The following is a 21,213-nucleotide window of genomic DNA, read 5'->3' as shown; positions in this document are numbered from 1 at the left end:
TTGGTCTATCATGTGTGTCACATTTCCATAGCACTTTGGTTCAAAAGGAAGCTTTACCTTGTGAATCCACCTCTGGGAGTAGGGATGCTAGGAGGTGTTTGGGTTTTGCCTTTGCTTGCTTTTTATTTTTTTTTTTTTAATACCAGTATAAATGCTGGATTCTGCTGGACCTCTTCTTTTTGGGTTTCTGGTCTAAATTTTAGTATGTGTTTATTCATCAGCTAAGCCTGCAGCTTACAGATGGGTCCATGAATCGAAACAGTGGGCTCCAATTCTCCACTAATCTTGTGTTCACAGCAGGGCATGGCACCACAGGCAAGAGCTGCTGCTTTAAGGCACTTACACATCCATGACTTGTGTTGACTTTCTATCACCGAGGGAAAATTCACCAGTGTGGGACCTCCTCATGAATCAGCTTCTTTCTATTATACACACATCTAACTAGTTTATTCCATCTCATCCTCCGCCTTTAAATTCTACCTACAACAGGGACCTTTACTGGTCCAGATCTCAGGGCAGATAAAGTTCGCTTTTCTTTTCTTACATGGCACTAAGAATACCTGAGAACCTGTCTCTTTTTGCACGTATTCACTTAAAACAGAATCACAACATAGAAGTCCTGCTGTGAAATATGCATTTGTTCTGTTGCCAGTCTGCAGTAGAGGTGCCCATCTCTGTACTTGTACCACACCATCACATCCTTGCATCTCTTGTATCCCACACAGGACCAGTGCCAATGGGATGTCTTTTTCTCTCAGCTTCTCAGTATATGAAATGGAGGTGCTAAAACATCAGTCCCATTTGTCTGACTCAGAGGAGTACCTAACAGATAGCTAATAAATACTTTTAGAGAGATTGGGAGGGGTATGAGAGGCCTCTAAAAATAAATGGAGGAATAAATCATGCCAGTTGCCTAAAAGTGCCAGCATTAAATGTTTTGGCCATCAGCAGAAAGCCTTGCAAAACTGCTATGGAAGTGTACCAGCTCTGGTGCACAGCTTGGGCTTATGTGTACCAGGGTGATGATGAAAAAAAAATATTTGTTACACACCCATATATATGGAGACTCACCACAGGTGAATTATTGAGCCAGTTTTTGCAAGGTTTGCTGTGCAGTGAATTGCTGGAAAGATATCTTAAGTTTTGCACAGTGTAATTCTTCTTGCTTTGTTTTTCTGGCCACTGGGGAGCCAGCCTTCTGTACATCATGGCTGCCAGGGCTATGGTAACCTCTCCTTCAAATCATGCACTGCTCTTGCTAGCTGTTGTTACATGTAATAATAGTCTAAATTCTTAGACTAATTCAGCTCAGTGACTGTAAGTAAATGTGTATTTTCCCCCAAATGGAATTTCATGATTTTGCAGTTATGGAAGTAAAACACTCATTTCTGGAAAAGCAAATAATATTCTATAAATAGTCCAGTCAAGAAAACAAAAACATTATTTCTGCTGCTTAACTCCACAGTCATGCTGGTAGAATTTACAGGATTAACTTTGTATAAACAGTTTCTCTTTAATTTGTAAGATCTGGAACAGGTCACTACACGTATTTTATATTCAAAGTTTTACCAGGAGAACTCTGTTGTTTAGCTAAGATGGCTTGTATGAATCACCCAGGATTACTCCTGGTTCTTGTGTGGCTGAGCCAGTTTGCATAATTAGGAAAGAGATGCATGAAAAAGCTACTGGGCTTTGGAACCCCTCTGGGTTTTGATCAAAAGCCCACTGAAGCCAAACCCCTCTGGCTCTAGTCATCAGGCTAAGGCAGTAGTAGCAACTGAACAAGATAAGGCAATTTTGGAAGCTGTTAAATCTAGTTGTCTGAGTTCTTTGGATCTTATCACTGGGAATGGGAACATAGGCTGCATGTACAACATCCCACAGACATAAGGCTGTTGTAATTTCAGAAGCAGTGCAGCCACTTAAAGGTAATTTTTTCCACTGGTGTGTCATCTTAGCTGTATTTAGTATATTTGTAAAAATAGAGTTATGATGACTTTGGAGGCAGGATGTTCTGAAAAATGTTTTGGTCACTACAGTCAGCCATTAAATCGAAGGAATGAATTGTGCTGTTGATCTCCTTGGAACCTCTACAGCGTGACTGCAGGTCATCTCCTGGGGCTTGGTCTGCAAGACATGAGGGAGGGCTCAGGCAGGGGAGATGGTGTTGGCTTGAAATACCTGTGCTGCTTGAGAGAGAACTTACTTGTGGTGCTGCCACCCCCTCTGAGCCATCCAGCCCGTTGTTTTGATCTTTCGCTGTTCTTGGCTTCTGGGTTTGACCTACATCTGGCTGCTAGGACACGTCTTTGGGAAGAGGTTATTCAGCATGTGCCTCTCAAGCTGCCAAGGCCTGACTGAGAATGCTGTGTCTCTAGGAGACACATTATTCCTCCTGGAGAGGCAGAATGCTGTGGGATTTATCCCCTTGCTGTGACGTTAACATTGATGTGTGTAAGTAACCAGGATTATTTATATATGAAATAAACAAATTTAACCTTAAAGTGAAGGGAGTGTAGGTAAGCTCAAAACTTGCCAGAAGAAAGGGCTATGGGAGCCACTGGGGAAGCACCAGGGGATGGTGCCTGGGGAAATGCTGTAACCTGACAGATCCATTTCCCTCAAGGCACAAATCACTGGCTCTCCAGCATGGGGAGGGGCAGACAGGAAGCTGTATGCACTGTAGGAGTCTTAGAGCTAGAGCTGAACCTGACCAGCTTTCCTGCCTACTGCCCTTTTTCTAAGTACAACCAGTAAAAACGCCTGGAAAAGGATAGGCCACATCATTGAAAGGGTGCACAGGTACTGTCCAGATGCAAGTACTGGACACAAGATCCTAGGAAATGGGTATTTTTAATCTAATTCATTGCATCTATTTTGTGTGTTCATATGTTTAATTCTAGGAATTCTCTGGTAATCACATGGAAAAGGGTTTATAGGATCAAGTCCCCAGGGCTTAGTCTCATAAGATGCCAAGCTGTCTAACCCCAGCAAAGGAAAGCACCTGAGCTTGAGCTTTAAGAACATGAATGATCTTTTAGTAATTAATGGGACTTGTCACATGCTTAAAGTTAAATCTACATGTAAAGTACTGGGTTGGACCAGACTTGCAGGTTTGATGCTCAGCATCCTGCGCAGAGACCAGTGAAGTCACTGCCCTGCTAAGATCAACAGTATGGTAGAACCTATGAGCTGCTTTATAAAAGAAAATGTTAACAAAAACCAGCAAAGATATTATGTAATATAATTGCATAAAATATGGTTTTAAAGCCCCTATTTATTAAACTTTATTGTTCTCTTGACACATAGCAAATGAAATTGATTTGTAGCATGAAATATTTTAATATTTATAGCTGTTGTTATTTTCCTGGTGCATAATATAATGGAATGAGCAATAAATGTTAATATAACATTCAGTTTCAACTCTTACAAGCCAAGCTTTATATAATTGCTGAGAGTAGAATGAAGAGAGTATGATCACTTCCCCTCCCACATCCCTGTAACTCCTACCAACCTTCCCTGATGGAAGTTTCCATTCTTCATTCCCGTTCTCTGTAGTGAACATTTTACAGCCTCATAATCATGGGAGATACTAAGTATTTTTTGACTAGATTATGATTAATTTCAATATTCCCTGCATTCACATTTGATTGACTAATAGTTTATACAGATGTTTTATTCTTCAAGATTCTGACATCTCTGGTGTTTGCCATAGCATCCCTTCCCGGTGATGACCTCCACTGGGGAAGGAGGTTTGATGCAATACATTGGAATAGGTGCATATGGCTTTTATGTGCAATGTCTTCTAGACCAGATATTTCACTTAGGATGCATTTGGAGCATGGTTCCCCTTAAACCAGGTAGTTTAGGCCTGGGACCTTAGCTATTGTGGGTAGGTAGTTCTAATAAAGACAACAGTGAGCAGTGATTTCCATCAGCTAAAGCTATGGTTCTTGATGTAGGAGAAAGGATGAAAACTTTACCCTTCTTGATGAGAATTATGTCCTTCTGAATGCATGTGATTGTCCTTGGCAAGTATGGGGTTTATGTCTTAGGGAAACATATGGTCATATTTAATATCCTATGCAGGTCCTAAAAAATCCTTTTGTTGTTGGCCTAAAATAATCAGCATTGCATCATGGGAATAAAAGACAAATTTTCAAAACTGGCTCAGATAGAGTGCTAAAACTACAAATAAACACTTGAAGCAAGTGACTAATTTCTTTGTGTTTTTGAGGGATGGTGAATGCTTTTATCTTCTTATGATTTCCTTGGTGCAATGTCTGTAAATGACACAGTTACAGATATGTGCTACTCTGACAAAGTGAGGTTCGTGATTACAGGAATTTCTGCAGTGATGCTAATTTGTAAGTGATGGTATGGATACATCTGCCATGTAATGCTCATTGCCTAAGTGAGGTAGCAGCACGGCAGGAGAACTGGAAACACAGAGGCTGTATCTGTGAGCAGTGCTATAGACCAGGACAGGATCAGCAACAAAGACACTATTAACTAAATAGAAAGGACTCAGGATTAAGTGCTTTGTGCCTCTGAAGCTGCTATACCAGGGCTGACACTATAAATATACTTATATAGGGTATATTCTTTCGGGGAGATTTCTGTTAATATCTGAGAGGGCAAAATAAAAAAAATTAACCTCTTTCTGCTAAAGATGATGCCCCAAGTACATCTGAACTCTCAGCAAGTGCTACAGATGGAACAAGAGTGCATCCAACTTTTTTGTTTTGCCTTTCAATCCTGAATCTTAATTAGTTCCCTACTGCTTTAGTACATGCACAACATTTTAATAGTCATAAGGACTCACTCCAATCCATGCTGCATTTCCACAATTCCCTCCTTCATACCAGTAGCAATTCTCTCTCCCCACCTCCCCCCCATATTTAGGAATAGTGTAAAGAAAACTAAATAGCCAAGCGTGTAGCTGTAGATTGATGAGGTTGTCACACCATTCTCTTCACCGTTTTCTTCCAACCTGCACTGTGCTCTAATAGATGGATGATTGCCGGGGGAGAGAGAGACTTAGCAAATCCCACAGCCAGATGTTCAGGGATGGACAGAGCGACCTTCTCAAGGAACCCAGAGGACTGTAGCTGTGTCCTTCTGAGGGAGAAGGATGGTCAGGTGCCTCTGGCTGCCGGTGTTTATCTCTCATTTCAAAAGGAGCACAAATGGACTCAGCATGGCTGCAAGGATGGATGTTTTTCAGTGCATCGCGGGAAATGACCAGTCATCCGTCTCTTCACTGTGGAGTCTGCCTGCAGCCATCAATCTTGCAGCCCAGCATGGCAGCTCCTTTTGGCTTAGTTTGGCTCAGTGTTAGATGAACAAAGAGAAATTAAAGCTGAGCAGAAGGAAAGGAGAGAAGAGCAACTATTCTCTATTTCACTTTGTTTTCCCCTTGCATGGCTCTCTCTCTCTCTTCCCCATTATCATCTATTTTCACTGTATTTTGTAAGGTGTAGAAATGTATGTTTTCAGGGTCTGGGAGTTTACAGTATTTCTCTGTTAGAAGAGAGGAGAATGAAGAGAGATGTTGAAAAGACATAATTCAAGGCCGAGAGATTCAATTTTTCAGACTTTCCTGTGGCAGTTTTCAGAGCAAGCATGCCCTAGTTAGCTGCAGCAGACAGTGAGAAGGAATATAGTACCTTGCCTCCATCTTGCTGTTTTTCTCCCTTGTTTTCCTGATTCTTTCCTCATTGCCACATTAGTGTTTTCAAGTGTGTACTTCATCTCTCCATTCCTGTTCTAATCAAAAAGCAATCAACAGAGCCACATGATAGAACTTTCTGGATACAGGTGTGTACTGATGCCCAGAGCCACGATGGCAGCTCCTGCTGGCAGTCAAGCTTGCTTGGGTCAAACCTTCTTAATGTAACAGCACTGGGCTGTGCAGACTTGAGCTGCCTGACCTCATCCAGCACCCGTGGTTCCCACTGTGAAAACAGAGGTCATAGCAATATCTTCATTGTTATGCAGCCCATTAGAAGAAAACGGATTCAGACGTGTCTGCACACCTAGCACTGAATTAGCGGGTTTCAGCACTGAACTCAGATGGGCCAGTTTTTGCCTGAAATACTCAGATTTGATGTACTTTGAGCCAGGCTGAAAGGAAAAAAAGGTGTGCAAAGACACTGCCTGCTGGACTCCATAGCTAGGGTCTGCTTTTTATTCCACAGTGAGCAGTAATGTTGTTGCTTATTCTGTTTTCCCCTAATATTCTTGCCTCTGGATATCATAACAGTTCATGTTTGGCTTATTCTGTGGAAGGCTTATGTAGAGATAGTATTGTTCCCCTTAGCACTGCCCCGCTGTGGTGTTTGATTGATGCATTTTTAAAAATGTGTGATTGCATTTACCTGTTAATTTTCCTGGTTGATCACAATGATCTAGGCATCAGGCCTGACAGAGACAGGCTTCCCTCCAGAATTATCGTAGGAGATTTCTCTCTCCCAGTTTTTACTGTAGGCAAAGAACTGAGATCTCCCAGGAATACAGAGGGACCCACTAAGCACTAAGGCAGAGCAAGGGAACTCTGTAAATACTGGACACAGAGATCTCTGAGAAATCTTTACCTGCTTTCAACCCAAATGTGCCATCTGGAGTGAACAGACTTATTGCCAAGATGGGGAAAATTTATACCATCATGGTCTTAAAGAGCTGCTTTGCAGTATGTGCTGAAGATTTTTTTTTCTTCTTACCATAAACTTAAAGCATAAACCCTCAAGGAAAACATTTGTTTGGTGAAAACCAGTTTCTCCTCCCCCACACTTGCAGGCTTTACAAGTGGGCACAAGACCTTTTTGAGTGGGGATGTTCAGGGAATTATTTTGTTATTTTCTTTACAAAATGGATGGCGTCCTTTTCCAACCTGTGCATTTAATTGTGCCACTTTTGAATGAATGGTCATATTTTCTGCCACTACCCATTTTGCCTCCCTGCAAATTCTGAAAAAGACAAATCTTGTTCACGTTGTCATGAGACAGCCTAGCCCAGATGGCACATCTGTGCCTCGGGACGCCCTCTGGCTGGCCTGTTGGCAGGCATTCCCGTGGCTTTGAAGGTCACCTTGTTTACACCTTGCCTTTTTCCCCCTCCCTATTCAGAGGCTTGCTGAGCCTGCAGGCTGGGCTTCACCATCTGCATTTTCTCTGGTGCCATTAATCTTCCTGTTTACCATTCTGTTATTAATTCTAGAGTTCACCTTTTTGTCTAAACCCTTTATAGGCCTCTTGAAATTGCTTGCCTTTTTGTGGCAAGAGATCTGAGCATCTCAGAGATAATTTGCTTTGTTCTTTCCCATTTCTGAAAAGATACCTACTAGCATCTCATGCCATTTTTCTGTTACAAGCCTTCCTTCTTATAATAACATTTTTCACTTATATAGCTTCATCTGTCAAATGTATCTTAACATAGGAGTAAATATCTTTGTCCTTTGGAATTTGTGAATTGGCCACTGAAATCTGGTGTCTGTGGCAATAGTCCTACTTTTTCAGTGTTTTTCTTGGCTGGAAAGAAAATATGTTCAAATCTGTCTTTGTGAGAGCCTGTAAGACCACCTTGCATTTTTGGTGCATTTTGTTTGAATGCCTGAATGCCTATGAATACTAAACAAACCTTACCAAACCCCAGAGGATAGGTGACGACTATCTCCATTTGACAGATGATGGAAAAGCAGAGAGTGCCTCTGTTAGAATTTGGCTCCGCATCAGTTGGTGGGACAGCAGAGATGCCAAAGGCAGCATCTGGGGTGGGTTGCTCCCTATTGCATCCTAAAATCACCGCCACTTTGCAGTGGCCTTTCTGTTGTGCATTGGTTAATGCAGTTCAGTACTCACTGAGCCAGGGATGCTGAGCCAGGAGTGCCTGGTTGATCCTCAGACATGGCTGTGCTGGAAGTGTGGCTGTGCTGCTCCCTGGCAGCCCGGTGTGCAGAGCGCTGTCTTCCCGCATGCGAGAGCTTTGCAGGCAACCACACAGGATCAGGCCTGGGACAGCTGGCACCGGGCTGGGCGCTGCTCATAAACCCTGCCACACCCCTGCTGACCTCTTTGGGGTGAGTGGGTGCCTCTGCCTGCTCCCCAGAACTGTGGGTGTTAGAAAGGCCTCGTTAGCAGAGCTGCCACTCCATGCAGAGCCAGGCAGAGCTGAGCACAAAAACTCCCCCAGTACAGAGCGCCAGAACGCACAGAGCAGGTTCCCTAGAATCTCTGCAGGACTCAGATTGGCTTTGGCAGGTTTATCAGCGCTGGCTTAGTGCCGGCTCTGCTAGGCCTGGACTGAATTAATTGGGATGCTTGTGCACTGCAGCTGAGAGATAACTGCATTACAGAGATTTATCTGTTACTAAAGGTATCCCCTCCACCGTCCTCGATAAGGACGAGAAGCTATGCAGAATCTCACAGAATTTGCAGGAAGGTTGGCATGGCTGGCTCTACACATGGTTTATGTATGAGTTTGTGTGCAGTACAAGTGTTTTTATTCAGTTCTGTCACATCCAGTGCCGTTGCTTGTGGTGGAGGTCCATTCCCTGCTACCCTTTGCAGAGTGTGCAATGTGGGAATCACTATCCCACCTGTGGGGAGGGGGACTGGTGTTTGCTGATAACTGTCTTATTAATTATTAAATTCTGAGATTTTTTTGGTTAATTATTTAATTCTGGTGCCTTGGAGGGATCAAAATGCCCATCTATCTGTGCGAGTGATTCCATATGACCATTTACAGATAGATAGCCCTGTAAATAATAAATGTTATTTTTTTACTCCCAACAGACCAGAAGCCATGTTAGGGTGACACAAAGCCCAAAGGAATAGTTTTTTTTACTTAATACTTTTCTCTAAATTGTAGTAGTTATATTACCTTTGTCCCTTGATAGTGCCAACAGTGTTGCTGCAAAAGTTGTGGTGCAGTGTAAGCTCAACTAGAACACAAATGCAAGAGTAACCAGAACACAAATGAGTGCTAGAAAAATGCTATTGAATGGAAATATTTCTGAATGGAGATGATTTCAGCCCTGAGGGTAGTTACTTGATTCAGCATTTGGTCTGATACTGTAATTTGGCAGTCTTTGAGAAACAGGTACAGTTTATTATATGTGACAATGATTTATATCTGTGCTGAGAAATAAATCTGTAGAAAACTTCCAAGAGACAACTGACAGGAGGGCTGTTTTGTTTTGGGGTTATTTTGAGAAAGATTTTGTGGAGGCATTCTAGTCTGCCAGAGAAATACAGCTGCTTGTAAAGACCACATTTTGATAGTGGGTTAAACTAAGCAATGCTTAACCTTATGTTTAAGGGCCTCTGCAATTTTCTGCACCTCTATTTCTCCCTCCTGTTGTCTTGTAGCCTCCTGGGATGTATTTTCACTAGAGGCTGATAGAAACTTTCCATTGAATCTCAGTCTTAAAACTCAAAGTTGTTCTCTGATGTTTCTGCAGTTATGCCCAGGCTAAAGACTGAAAGTGTACAGTCCCACCCATATCAGATCTTCCTCTGTCTTCACTTTCTCCCCCTGTTCTCTGCCCTCCCCTAACATCATCATGGGACCGGCAGCTTTCCATGAGGAAGTGCTAGGGACATATTGGGATTTTCCTGTCTTCCTGTGCTCCTTAGAGCAAACTTCACTAGTGCCTAAAATTTCAAACATTTGCTAAGATTAATTTCACAGCTTTACAGGGTAGAGAGTCCTCTAAACTATTTTTTTTCCCATTCAAAATGGTTTGTTTCTGTGGAAATAAATACTCTCATGTTTTCAAGTGGTCTTGCTTCTAGAAGTGGTTTATCATTGTCTTTGGTTGGATTCTTGTTCTCAGCACAGCCCAGTTTATCTTGAGAGTGGAATAATATACATGAGGTTTAGAGTGGGATTGATGGGAGAGACAAAGAATTACTGGAGTAGCCTTACAGTCTCTAGTACAGCACGGCTATATTGCAGCTTGGATTAAAAATAAAGTGAATTTGATGTTTACTACTCTCTAGGGACGTTTGTTTGGCTTTATGGGCTCATTGTGAGTCTGTGTTATCAGTAATCTGTCCCAGGGGAGATCCAGATCTGGGCTGATGGGAGATTCCGTGGACCATGTATGTGTAGAACTGTTAGCAACAAGTTTGCTGCGATGGGTGCTGAATTGCAGGAGTGTTGGGAGAAAAGTGTGGGATACCAGGGGCCATGGAAGATCAGCATTAAATCATAATAGGAATAACATGAGCATCTGTCCCAGGGATAGCAGGATGTGGTGTCGTGAAAGAAGATTTTGGAGATCTGGATCTGCAAAAGGAGTGATGGTCCATGCTGTGCTGTGTTGGCAGGAGTAGAGCCCTGCCTTTAGTATGCCTGGTCCTGGTTGCTGCTGTGAATCCAATAACTAACAAGTCACTGTACTGGCCATGAACACAACAAGCAAGCAACCAAACAAGCTAAGGGGAGTTGGTTGTGCACACGCAGAAAAGCTACAAAATGCAGTTATTCACATAAGGCATTGTCTCCCCATTCTTTCTTAAGGGATTCCATCCCCCTGCCCCCACCCTTTGCACTCTAACGCTGTATTTGTGCCTTGGAGATGTGGAGATGAGCGTATGATGGATGGATGGATGCTGCTTGTCTGGATTTTTCACCACCATTTCCCCTGGGGCACTCTGTCTGCTGGCAGAGAGCACCATCCCAAAAGATGGTATCTTTTGCAAACTCGACAGCTAACAGACAGCTTCTCTCTCTGCATATTTCCCCAAAGAAGAGCAGGCTTAATCTGGTTTTTATATGGCATATTTCATTATAATCTTTTTGACTTCCCATGTTCCCAATACGCCATAATAAATAAAACGCTGGGGGTGGGAACAGCAGAGATGCTGAGGCTTCACACTCTTGTGACACTGATAGATTCTCATTTTAAACTGTCATGGGATTTAATTGCTTGCTGAGCCACTGCACTGCACTTTCAGACACATCCTGCCACATCCTCTTAATGAGCTTAGTGACTGCATTCACTCAGCAGTAGTTCTGTTTGCTGTGAATTAGGTGGCTTTTTTAGACCACCTATATGATTTTAAAGAGGTAGTGGTTATTGAGGTAATATCCTTGGATTTATCCATCCTAAACAACACTTCATGGACTCATAACATATAGTTTCCTCTGTCACTTTTTATGTTCCAAAAAAAAGGCACCAAGAAACAAAACTGCAAGAATCTATGTGCAAAGTCAGTGTTTGTCTAAGAGGGGTTTTGGAAGCCGGATTGCTTTGGTTTGCATAGTAGCTGTCTCTGGCGTGATAGATCATGCTGGAACTCACCCAATAAGTATCTCTGTTCCCAATTAGAACTGGAAATGGAGCTGCTTACGAGTGCACAGAGATGATGGTTTGGGTGGCAGCTGCTACTGTGGAGATGGAAATGATCCATTGTAAAACAAATACATTGCACTGTATAGAAAAAGGGATGATTGTTTTTAATTTATGTTTCAAAGAGATACTGAGAAGTTAGCTCTCAATGCATTGTAAACCAAATGTAGCTTATTTAAGGACAGAAATTTTCAGCTATTTTGCTATTTTGGCAAATCAAAACTTGCAAAAGCCCACCATTTTGTGGGATTTGTGAAAATATGCTTCTTTTGGAGGCAGCAGTTCAATAGAAAACAGATACAGGAATGACAGTGGCATGGGTGCTTGTTCAGATTCTACCACTGCAATCTCAGGACCTTAATAAATAGAGAGGTTGCTGCACTGAGCTGGTAAGCAGAAATAACCATGTTAATTTAATCACTATGAAAGGGACTCTGCCAAGTTAAGAAACATAAATTTTAATTATATGCGCACACACATATTTGAATCATAATACATGCACAATATTTAGCTGTGACACCAAGAATATGATGGTTTACTGAAACAGGAATAATTCTTAAATAACATTTTCTTTTTCATTGATGATTTTTATTGATTTGATATTTCCAATTTTTATAGTTCTAACTAGTTCTTGTATCTGCTACATTAACCATGTGCTATTGTATTTGTGGTACTAATCAAAAGCAAATTTATCTACAGACCTTCTTAAAATTTTCATATAAAAGAGTAAGATCCTACTTATAGTGACTTTACTGGTAGTTATTACTTGTAATAAAGATTATGTTCTCTGAAACTGTAATGTTTGAAGAAGAGCTTGTGATACAAACTAGAAGTTACAAAGAATTCAGAACAATTAGTGGATAGTAAATGCTATTACCTATATTTAAAAAGAATTTGGATGTGATTCAAAGATTTAAAGTCACTTAAATTCTACATGAACATCTGAGAAATTGATTGAAACAGTAATTACATATAAGCAGTAAAGCATCTGGGACATGATGATATAAGAGGTTCTAACCAACTATGTTTTTTCATACCCAGGAAAAGCATGCTTCAGTACTTTCTCAAAATTCTTTACATGATATATAAAGAACTAATAGGTAGGGGGTGACAATTTTCTTAAACTTTCTAAAGACCTTTGGTATGTCTCCAAAGAGAAACCAAGAATTGTCTTGGATCAAAACTTTTGGAAAAAGAGATTATGGAAGAAAGAAATTTCATTGTAGATAAAGGCTTACTGCTGGTGCATTAAGATTTAGTGCTTGGTCCAGAGTTGTCTAATACAATAATGAACAAGCTACAGAGCGGGAATACTTTGTCAACTACAAAGATTGCACATATTAGGAAGTTATTGAGAGCAATTATGGCCTGGAAGGTCTGTGTGGAGCACTCTGGGGAGATGTGAATGTGCTTGGGGAGTGGGCAGAGGGATGGGCATTTTAATGTTACCTGAATGTTTGAATGTGCTCCTCACAGGAAGTTCTTGTCCCCAGTAGAAGGTTCCTAATTCTTCGGCTTAGTAAGTAACTCGGCCATTGAAAGACACAGTCTGAGGAGTAATCAAAAGAATATTGTAATTCATTTGTTTAAATGGGGGATGTGGTTTCATCTGAAAATGCCAGATGCAATACTGGTCCATCCTGGGAGAAAGTAAGAGAAAGTTCAGAGAGGTTTGTCAGGACCATATGGAAAACTTCCCACAGCAAAGTAATAGGAAAGATTGTGACTCTCCTTGAAAGGAGAGGATTTAAAAGAAATTTCAAAAATTTTGGTCAAGAGCTTCTATTTTGCCCAGCAAGAACAAGGGGGCTGGCAATAGATAAAGTGAAACATTCCTTCTTTCAAATCATTGTTTAACTGTTGAACTCTATCAGGTGGGAAAACATCAAGGTAAAAGTGTATAAAAATTCAGAAAGGGCTGGGCTACTCTGTGCATTTTCAGAAGAGCCAGATTTAGGATAACTGAAAGGGATACTGCATTTATCTCTCAGGATGAAGCACACTATTAGGGTAGAGGAGTTCTTTTTAATTTCTGTTGTGACAGACATTCATAGCTTTTTCTGCAGCATGTAAGGTGACTGCATAGTGTGGCATAAGCAAAATAAAAGCAGAGGTAAGCATGGGGTCACAGCTTAATTTCTTAAGCCCAGAAGAATCTCCCTCTGGCCTTGTTTGAAGCTTCAGGCAGTGGCTGGTACCTTCATAAGCAGGACAGTGAGTGGAACAGACCCCACCTTACTTCCAAATAGCAGTTCCCGTGGCCTGGGGAAAGCCTTGATCTTTCACATGAAAACTACATTTTGGTTTTTGACTTGGCTCCTCAGTTTTCTTTAGGGTACTGGCATAAGAGCAAAAGATACTTTTCTTGCTTTTGTGGGGAAAATCATGGATAGTTAAATAGGAAAGAGAAAATAAGGGGTTTAGTGAAATGAATTTAATGATCCCTGGTAGTGTTAACTATTTCTGTAAGTTAACTGAACTATCTTTTAGATTTTAGAAGACTTTCATCTCTGGGGTTCAAAAACTGGTTTGGAACCATAATTTCCTGTCTTCATTATTGTACCCTTTACAGACTATCCATCTTCCAGGAAGGATTGAATTAATTACAAAGACTGAACTCATTACAAGAGGTTGTCTTTGGATCTCTGATGGTTTTTATGCTGTAAACTTTACATTCCAGATAAGATATTGTCTGCTTTTTCCCACTTTCTAGAGCTATTTAGGAATTAAAGTGTTTTCATAGAAGCTACCAGTGGAGAAGAAAATGAAGGAGTTTAATGGCAGTCGGTTTAGTGGGAAAATGGGAGGCAGACGCAATTTATTTTCACTGGATACCCAGCTCACTAGCTTAACTTCTTGGTGATTCAGTCTCCCCATCAACTGTGAATAAAAATATTACCTTACAACGCCTTGTCAGTGGGATGTTAAATTTAGTAATTAGAAAATGCTCTGAGAGTTTTGGATGAAAAGTCCTCCTGGAGTGTTGTTGTTGGGAAGTAGCAGTGCCACACAGAACAACCATGTCTATTAAAGACAGCTGCCTGTTTTCACCTGAAAACCTACCTTTCCCTCTTTTCAAACTTAGATTTTGATATCTCTGGAAAAAATGGGGAGTAGTTCCACCTTCATATATGTTCTACTTATCCCTCAGCCTTTCCTTGCTCATTTCCTTTTCTAATGCACTCATTTGCTGAATGTATTGGTATCCAGAGACAGGCGTAGCTTGTCACAGTGAAGACATGTTTGTTTCCAATGCCCTTGAGCTTGCTTCAAGCTTCTTTGCTTGCTGAATTTGTGATGACCCCTTGGGGTTTGCAGTCCCTCAAGGTTCTAAATACAGAGCAAATGCCCTTTTGCACCCAAGCACAGGACTTTGAATCCAAGCCAAGCCCACATCCAGAGATGATTATGGAGGTTCCTGAGTGTCCTCAGATTCAAGCATTGGGATTTGCACATAAATCAAGTCAAAAATCCCTTCTTTCTATTGAAATGTCTGGATCCAGTACTAGGAGTTCATACAGGGAAATTCAATCTGTATGATTCTCTTTTGACTTTTCTTTTTTATAGCTCAAGCAAAGGGGAAGTTGGGGAAGGGGCCATAATGGGGTGGGTATGTAGAGCTTAATGCTGAAAACAGAGGCCTGATTGAATAGAGCTCCTTGTGATGAGAAGGGGGATCAATTCACAGTTGACCCCATCCCATTGTGTGGGTTGTCCTGGGAGTTTCCTTTAAAATCCCAGTGGTTTGGTTTTTCTGCATGGTTTGTACCCAGCCTTTCCCTTCATGAATAGAATAGCTTTTCCTGGAATTTTTGCTGGATTTTCTGTGGTTATTGGCTGAGCAACCCTGTCTCACTACAGAAGACTGGAGCAAGTACATTGTGGAATTACTGATCAGGGATGCTGAATCATTTGCTAACTTAAAGTTTTTCATATATAGAGCAAGCGTATTCCTGGGACACAACTGCCCCCAAGAAACAGATTATACTTTACTGTCCCAGGTGGAAGTGCTCATTCATTATTTGGTTTGCAAGAGTGATTTGGGACTTTAAAAACACATTAATTTCTGCCCTGCAGAATTTACAGCTTATGGTGATAGAAAGGCAGGGAGCTTCAGGCAGATTGGGAAACAAAACAGTTCTAAAGCATAAGTAGACAGAACTGTGAATTAAGGACACCAGATGCTGATTTGTAGGCATCATTCTTGTACATTATTACTTGTAAATACACTAGTCTAGAAAAAGGAATTCATTTTAGAAGGGAAAGAGTACTTCAGAAATCCATACCTGGCAGTATCAGGTAAAGACATGTGCAGGATGTTTCCCTGCCACGGGATTGCTCTAAATGAGCCCCTGTATGAGTGGGGTAGAGGCTAGGGTCTACAAGGAAAACTGGATTATTGCCCAGCTATGTTTTTGTATCTTACTAAAGTTAACGTGCTGTATTTGCCTGCCTGCTGCACTGCCTCATAATCTACTGGCAGCATTTGAAAGGGAAATAAAGCTCTGTTCCTTCACTTCTCCAGCAAGTTGCATCAAACTTCCTCATAAATCCACAGTGTCTTTGGAACTCTGTCCCCAGCCTGTTCCCAAGACAGCCTGTGGCTCTTCCTGCAGTGCCTGGGTGTTGTCCTGTTTTATGGGCAAGATTCTGCACTCACAACTGTGTTTCTCTGCTGGTATTGCCAGCTGGAGCCAAACAGAGGTTTTATCTTAGTCAGTATTACAGGAAGACTCAAGACACATCTCTTTGTTTTTCAATGTAAGGTCTCAGCATTGGCCTCCCACACAAGCTTTCTGTTTTCCCACATGTGGGATATGCCCCCGTATAGGAGAATGAGGATTGAAGCTGTGCTATATAAATTGTGCCAGATGCTAAATTGCATTAGCTACTTTTCTTCAGGAGATCAGATTCTTCATATTTGTCATTTCAGTATCTTAAAAAGTCCTGGTTTTGTTCTTTTTTTGAAGTGTAGGGAGTTTACACAAAGGAGAAGGAATTTTCCCCTGTTTATTTCCTCCTGATAAAATATATCCAGCCTTTTTTTCGTGTAAACAACCACAGCAAATGAAAAGATTCCAGGTTTTCAGTAGGATAGAAATTAATCATATATGGAGTTTCTTAGTGGTTAAATGAACCTGAAGAGCTCCCCTTCAAGACAGAAAGAAGTTTGAAAGTATGATCATCATCTGCTTGACATCTCTGTCCTTCTTCTTATTAGCTCTTTGGGGGAGATTCACAGTGAGTGTGGGTTTTTGTTTTTTTTTCAGAAGTTGATCTGCCTCTGAAAAAAGATGGGTTCACCTCAGAAAGTACAACCCTGGAAGCCTTGCTGCGTGGAGAGGGAATAGAGAAAAAAACGGACACTAAAGAGGAAGACACTATACAAGAAATCCAGGTAAAGGAGATCCCCATGCCCTGACATCAGGGCTGGATTTTACAATTTGTCTCTAAGTCTAGCAGTCTTTTGTCCTGTGGCAGAACAGTGTATCTGTTGATAGTTGTGTCATTCTGCTGCCAAAATGTTATCAAACCTTTGTGCTACACTGTGATGCTCAAAATGATGTCAGTATCTCACACGCTTCTCTTGTCACAAGATCTTTGTTGTTTGACTGTGTTCTGCACAGGTCCTGTGTTGGAATTTTTTTTTGCAGCACTATGAGACAATTACATAAAAAAACTGAGAAGCTGAGGTGGATCCCAATTCTAAACTGAATTTTAATGGTTCACATTTAGATTGAGTTTCATGGATTTCGGTTTCAGTTGCTGTAGACTAAAACATGTCATTGCCTCGCCTTTTTTGGTTTTTTTATTTGGTTGTTTTTAATAGTAGGTAGCCTTCTGGAGGTTTACAAGAAAAACAACTTAAAAATTGTAATCTTAAATATCTCAATTATTGTTAGTGATGCAGTGTGAGAAATACTGCCACTTCACATGCATTTTGGTTTGAAAATTGTCAAGATTCCATTTCATCTTTCAACAATTAAAAGCCAAAACACAATTGTAGATCTGTTATAGAAGGAATTCAACTAATGTAAAGCGTTCTTGTGTAAGTCCATGTCACTTTTAAAACATCTTCAATCACTAAGATAGTGGGCCTTCCCACAGCAGCACATTTTTGGTGATGCTAAAGCACCATTGTGCCGTGAGTGTTTTTAGGGATTTTTAGTGAGAGTTATTAGCAATGTGTCAAACTGGTAATTTTGGGCAAGATACAAAATGTTGCATCTATACCTGAAAGTAGTAAAAATTTGAGAGGTCGGTTCCATGCCAAATGAAACAGAAAAACACAGACATCAAATCTGTGTTACCTGGAGTTCAGTCCTACAGCTCTATTTGTTAGAAATTGTACACAGGTCAGGGCAGCACAGTTGTGTCTCCCATTCCCAGTTGCACAGGTAAAAGAGAACCATCAAAGAGGAAGCATGCCATGCTCATGGATTGGGGAAAAGCTTGGCATGAGCCCTGCTCTGTGTTTGCTTCTTCAGTAGTATATCTGGGTCTATTAAGTTGAGAGCTCTTACTCAGGGTCTGTTTTTACCTGTTTCCAAGGTCACAAGAAGTCATGGTGCAGCATCCTTATGAAATTGGCAAGTGCCTTTGAATGTTGCTGTGTGATCTGAGCTCCCAAATAATCCCCAGCAGCAGTTTGAGGAAACAGACCTCAGAGAAGGTGGAACTGACATAAATCCAGGCATTGCAGAGCAGGGAGGGGTTGCAAAAAAATAGAACAGATTTTCAGCTAAACTGCGGTGGTTGTAACCTGTCACCTGGGTGTTAGTTTCTTCAGAACAGATGCAAAAAGCATGTCTTGCTGCTTTATTTTATGCAAGCACATCTTATGTGGATTCAGTCTGTACAACAATGATTGCCAAAGCCTTCGCTAGTAGGCAGCTTTCAGTGTGTATTTTGGCACCTGGCAGCTAGACTGTACCAGATCAAAATCACAATCAGCGCCTTTATCAGTATGACAAATAAGAGAATGCAAATCTCTCTTTTGTTCCTTTGCATACTTGTCTGTGCTGTAACTCTAAAGTGGCCTCAGTGGTGGAGAGAGTGAGCAGGTGGGATAGACATAATTGTAATTCCCACCTCAGTCCCAGACTCTTGCCACCCTCCCAAATTCACAGCATCTGTCTGGAGAAGACAGCTTGGCTGCACTTTCCCAGTACATAAGTCTGGGAAAATGTTATAGAAAGACATAATAGGAAAAGTTACTCTGCTAAAACATGTGAGGGTTTCCCCTGCTAAATAGATGCAGGCATTGAGGCCTGCTGTACAGTTGGTATGTAACAGGATTGACAATTTTGCCCTACAGTGAATTGGTATTGAATGTGTCTCTCCATTGTTTGATGGAAGAGTTAGAGTAGCCTTCTGACCATGCAGCAGAAAGGTTATTCCCCTTTCTGTCAAGGATTACAGTAATTACTCTGGCAGTATCACCAAATTCATACTTGATTACACGTTGGTTACATATTATCTCTTTCCTAAATTGATTCTTCAATTTTAAAGGAAGAAAGTAGTTTGTAATATTTCTATTAACACTTGTGCAGTACTGTTGTTTGAAATTAGCTTCTTTCCCTCCCACATTCGATGTGGTTGCCCCTGTTTTGTTGGGGCTTTTTTGAGATGCTTTAAGATATGAAGCAATATAAAAATACAAACTCATATCAGTAAGTTTGCTTATTTTCTTACATACATTCTTACAGTCTTCTCATGTACAACATTTTTCAAGCACTCATGTCCCAAAATGAAGTCAATTAATGTACACAGTTGTATGAGTTTTGAAGAAACATTTTATGTACACAGAAGTGGAACCTGTTTAACTTTTACACCCTCTAGTATTTAGTACGTCCATCATTATGTGAAATTGTATTTTGTGATGGTTGGAGCTCATTAATAGCCTCCTAATATTCAGAAATAGAAGAAGCAAAAATATAATGAAGACTTGATCCTTGTTATGTGCTACAAGTTTTTTTGTAATGCACTGACCAGTATTAGTCTTAGAAATTTAGCTGATAAAATAAGAATAAACTTTTGTAACTGGTCTTCTTAATACAGACTTTTTGATATATGACATTTCTGTTGTATTCTTTCCCACAAATTCAGAATTTGGTGCTTGAGGTATGTGGAAAAGAGAGAAAGAAACTGATTTGCTTCTGTTCCCCCTCTGCTAGCTCTCAAATAGCTTTTAAGTAGAAATTAGAGGGAAGGGACAAATACAGTAAGACTGAAGAACATTCCTATCAGTTTAATGTTATTATTTGAGTCTGCATCATGGCTGTAATTTAAATGAATATTGGGATGGCAAAGGTAAGTTAGCCATTGTAGATTAAGGTTAGTTAGTGATTCCTTGCAAAATGACACAGCACCATAAATGGCAGGAGTGACTGGGACCAGTTTCTGTATTTCTAGCAGACATGGTAAGGGTTGAGGGAATTTCGATGGAACTGCTTCCCACATTAGTGTGATGATTTGTCTGGCCTTTTTCCATGTGAGATGTGACTTGTGCATGTTTTCATGCAGGACTACCAGCCTGTGTTTGGTTTTGTAAAGGTTACATTTCAAAAGATCCAGGTAAAAGACTGAAATTGCCTGGCTCAGGCATCTCACAGTTATGTGAGCTGATGAAATGTTGTTTCTAATAAATAATTAGTTGAACACATTTTTGCTGTTGGTGCTGTTAACTTCAACAAGACCTGTAATTCCTTAGCATTCTCATGCAACAAACTTCCTGCTTCCAGACTGGAGTTGTACTTGTAATGCAAGCCCTGAAAAAGATGGCTTTCTAGATCCATTCTGGAATATATGGAGGAATTTTCTCTATTTTTACTAAAGAAAGAAGATTGTGAGCTACCAAGGAGAAAACCACTGTTTTTGTATTCCTAAAGTGCACTCTCAACATTAGAAGAAAACAAAACATTTTAAATTTCAGCAAGTGAAAATAAAAAACCCAGGCAAACAAATTCTCAGATAGGGCCTGAAATTATGCATACTAATATTTGTGTTGGAATGTTGGTGCTCAGTGATGACAGTATTTTTTCTTAGGAACCTTTTTATCATAGTTGACTGATATTAGTATTAGTATTAGTAGTATTTTTCTAGTAGGAATTCCCTGGAGATCTTAGGGTGGAAAAGAGAGCAAATTTTGCTTTGGTAGAGAGAAGCAGGGGTATTGGGATCTGATTTGGGTTTATATGAACTGTAATAACCCACAGTCACTGTGGTAAAGGGCAGTAGTTGGTTGTGTGTGTCCTCCTTTTTTCTTCTAACCATTCTTGTTTATTGTTCAACCACAGAGGGTTTTAGAAAATGATGAAAATGCAGATGAAGTGAACGAGGAAGAAGACTTGGAAGAAGATATTCCAAAACGAAAGAACAGGCCTAGAGGACGGGTAAGTGGAAAGTTTATTGGAGAGGAAGGAAGCAAACCTCTGCTTCCTAGTGTACATTTCTTTTCTGTATTATGTATATGAAGTATTTATCCATGAATATATGGTAGCGATAACTATAACTATAGGTAATTTTCAGTCATATGTAATAGATTTTTAATATTTTTTCAGTTTATTTTTGTGAATTTCTGTGAAACAAAATAACTATTTTGAGAGTAAAAATTTTGGGGAAATTAATTTTAATATTTACAATTGTAATGTAAACTGTAATAATGATGATGACATCATGCTATTACAATAGTCCTTAAAAAACCATTTAATTATTACAGAAAAGCAGCAAATTCAGTCATGAAAGCCAAAAAAGTATTAATAAAAGTAACTTGAACTGTGTTAATAAGTTTTGCAGCTTTCTCCAGGGTAGCATTTTGTGGCTAACGCTGGCTCTCTTGAGCCCACGGCAAATCT

General features: G+C 40.4%; 1 protein-coding gene across 9 annotated transcripts in view; it reads left to right on the top strand.

Moving 5' to 3' along the window:
* The window catches only part of DPF3 (double PHD fingers 3), a 155,260-nt gene that overhangs the window by 79,337 nt on the left and 54,710 nt on the right, over positions 1-21,213 (top strand). For all 9 annotated transcript variants that reach the window (XM_033063590.2, XM_033063582.2, XM_033063581.2 and 6 more), the window contains exons 4-5: positions 16,627-16,754; positions 20,656-20,751. In XM_033063590.2, the coding sequence (XP_032919481.1) occupies positions 16,627-16,754; positions 20,656-20,751 (224 nt within the window). The remainder of the gene's footprint in view (positions 1-16,626; positions 16,755-20,655; positions 20,752-21,213) is intronic.

This window comes from Catharus ustulatus, chromosome 6 (assembly GCF_009819885.2).
Source record: "Catharus ustulatus isolate bCatUst1 chromosome 6, bCatUst1.pri.v2, whole genome shotgun sequence".
NCBI lineage: Eukaryota > Metazoa > Chordata > Aves > Passeriformes > Turdidae > Catharus > Catharus ustulatus.
This window is presented reverse-complemented; position numbering and strand designations above follow the sequence as displayed.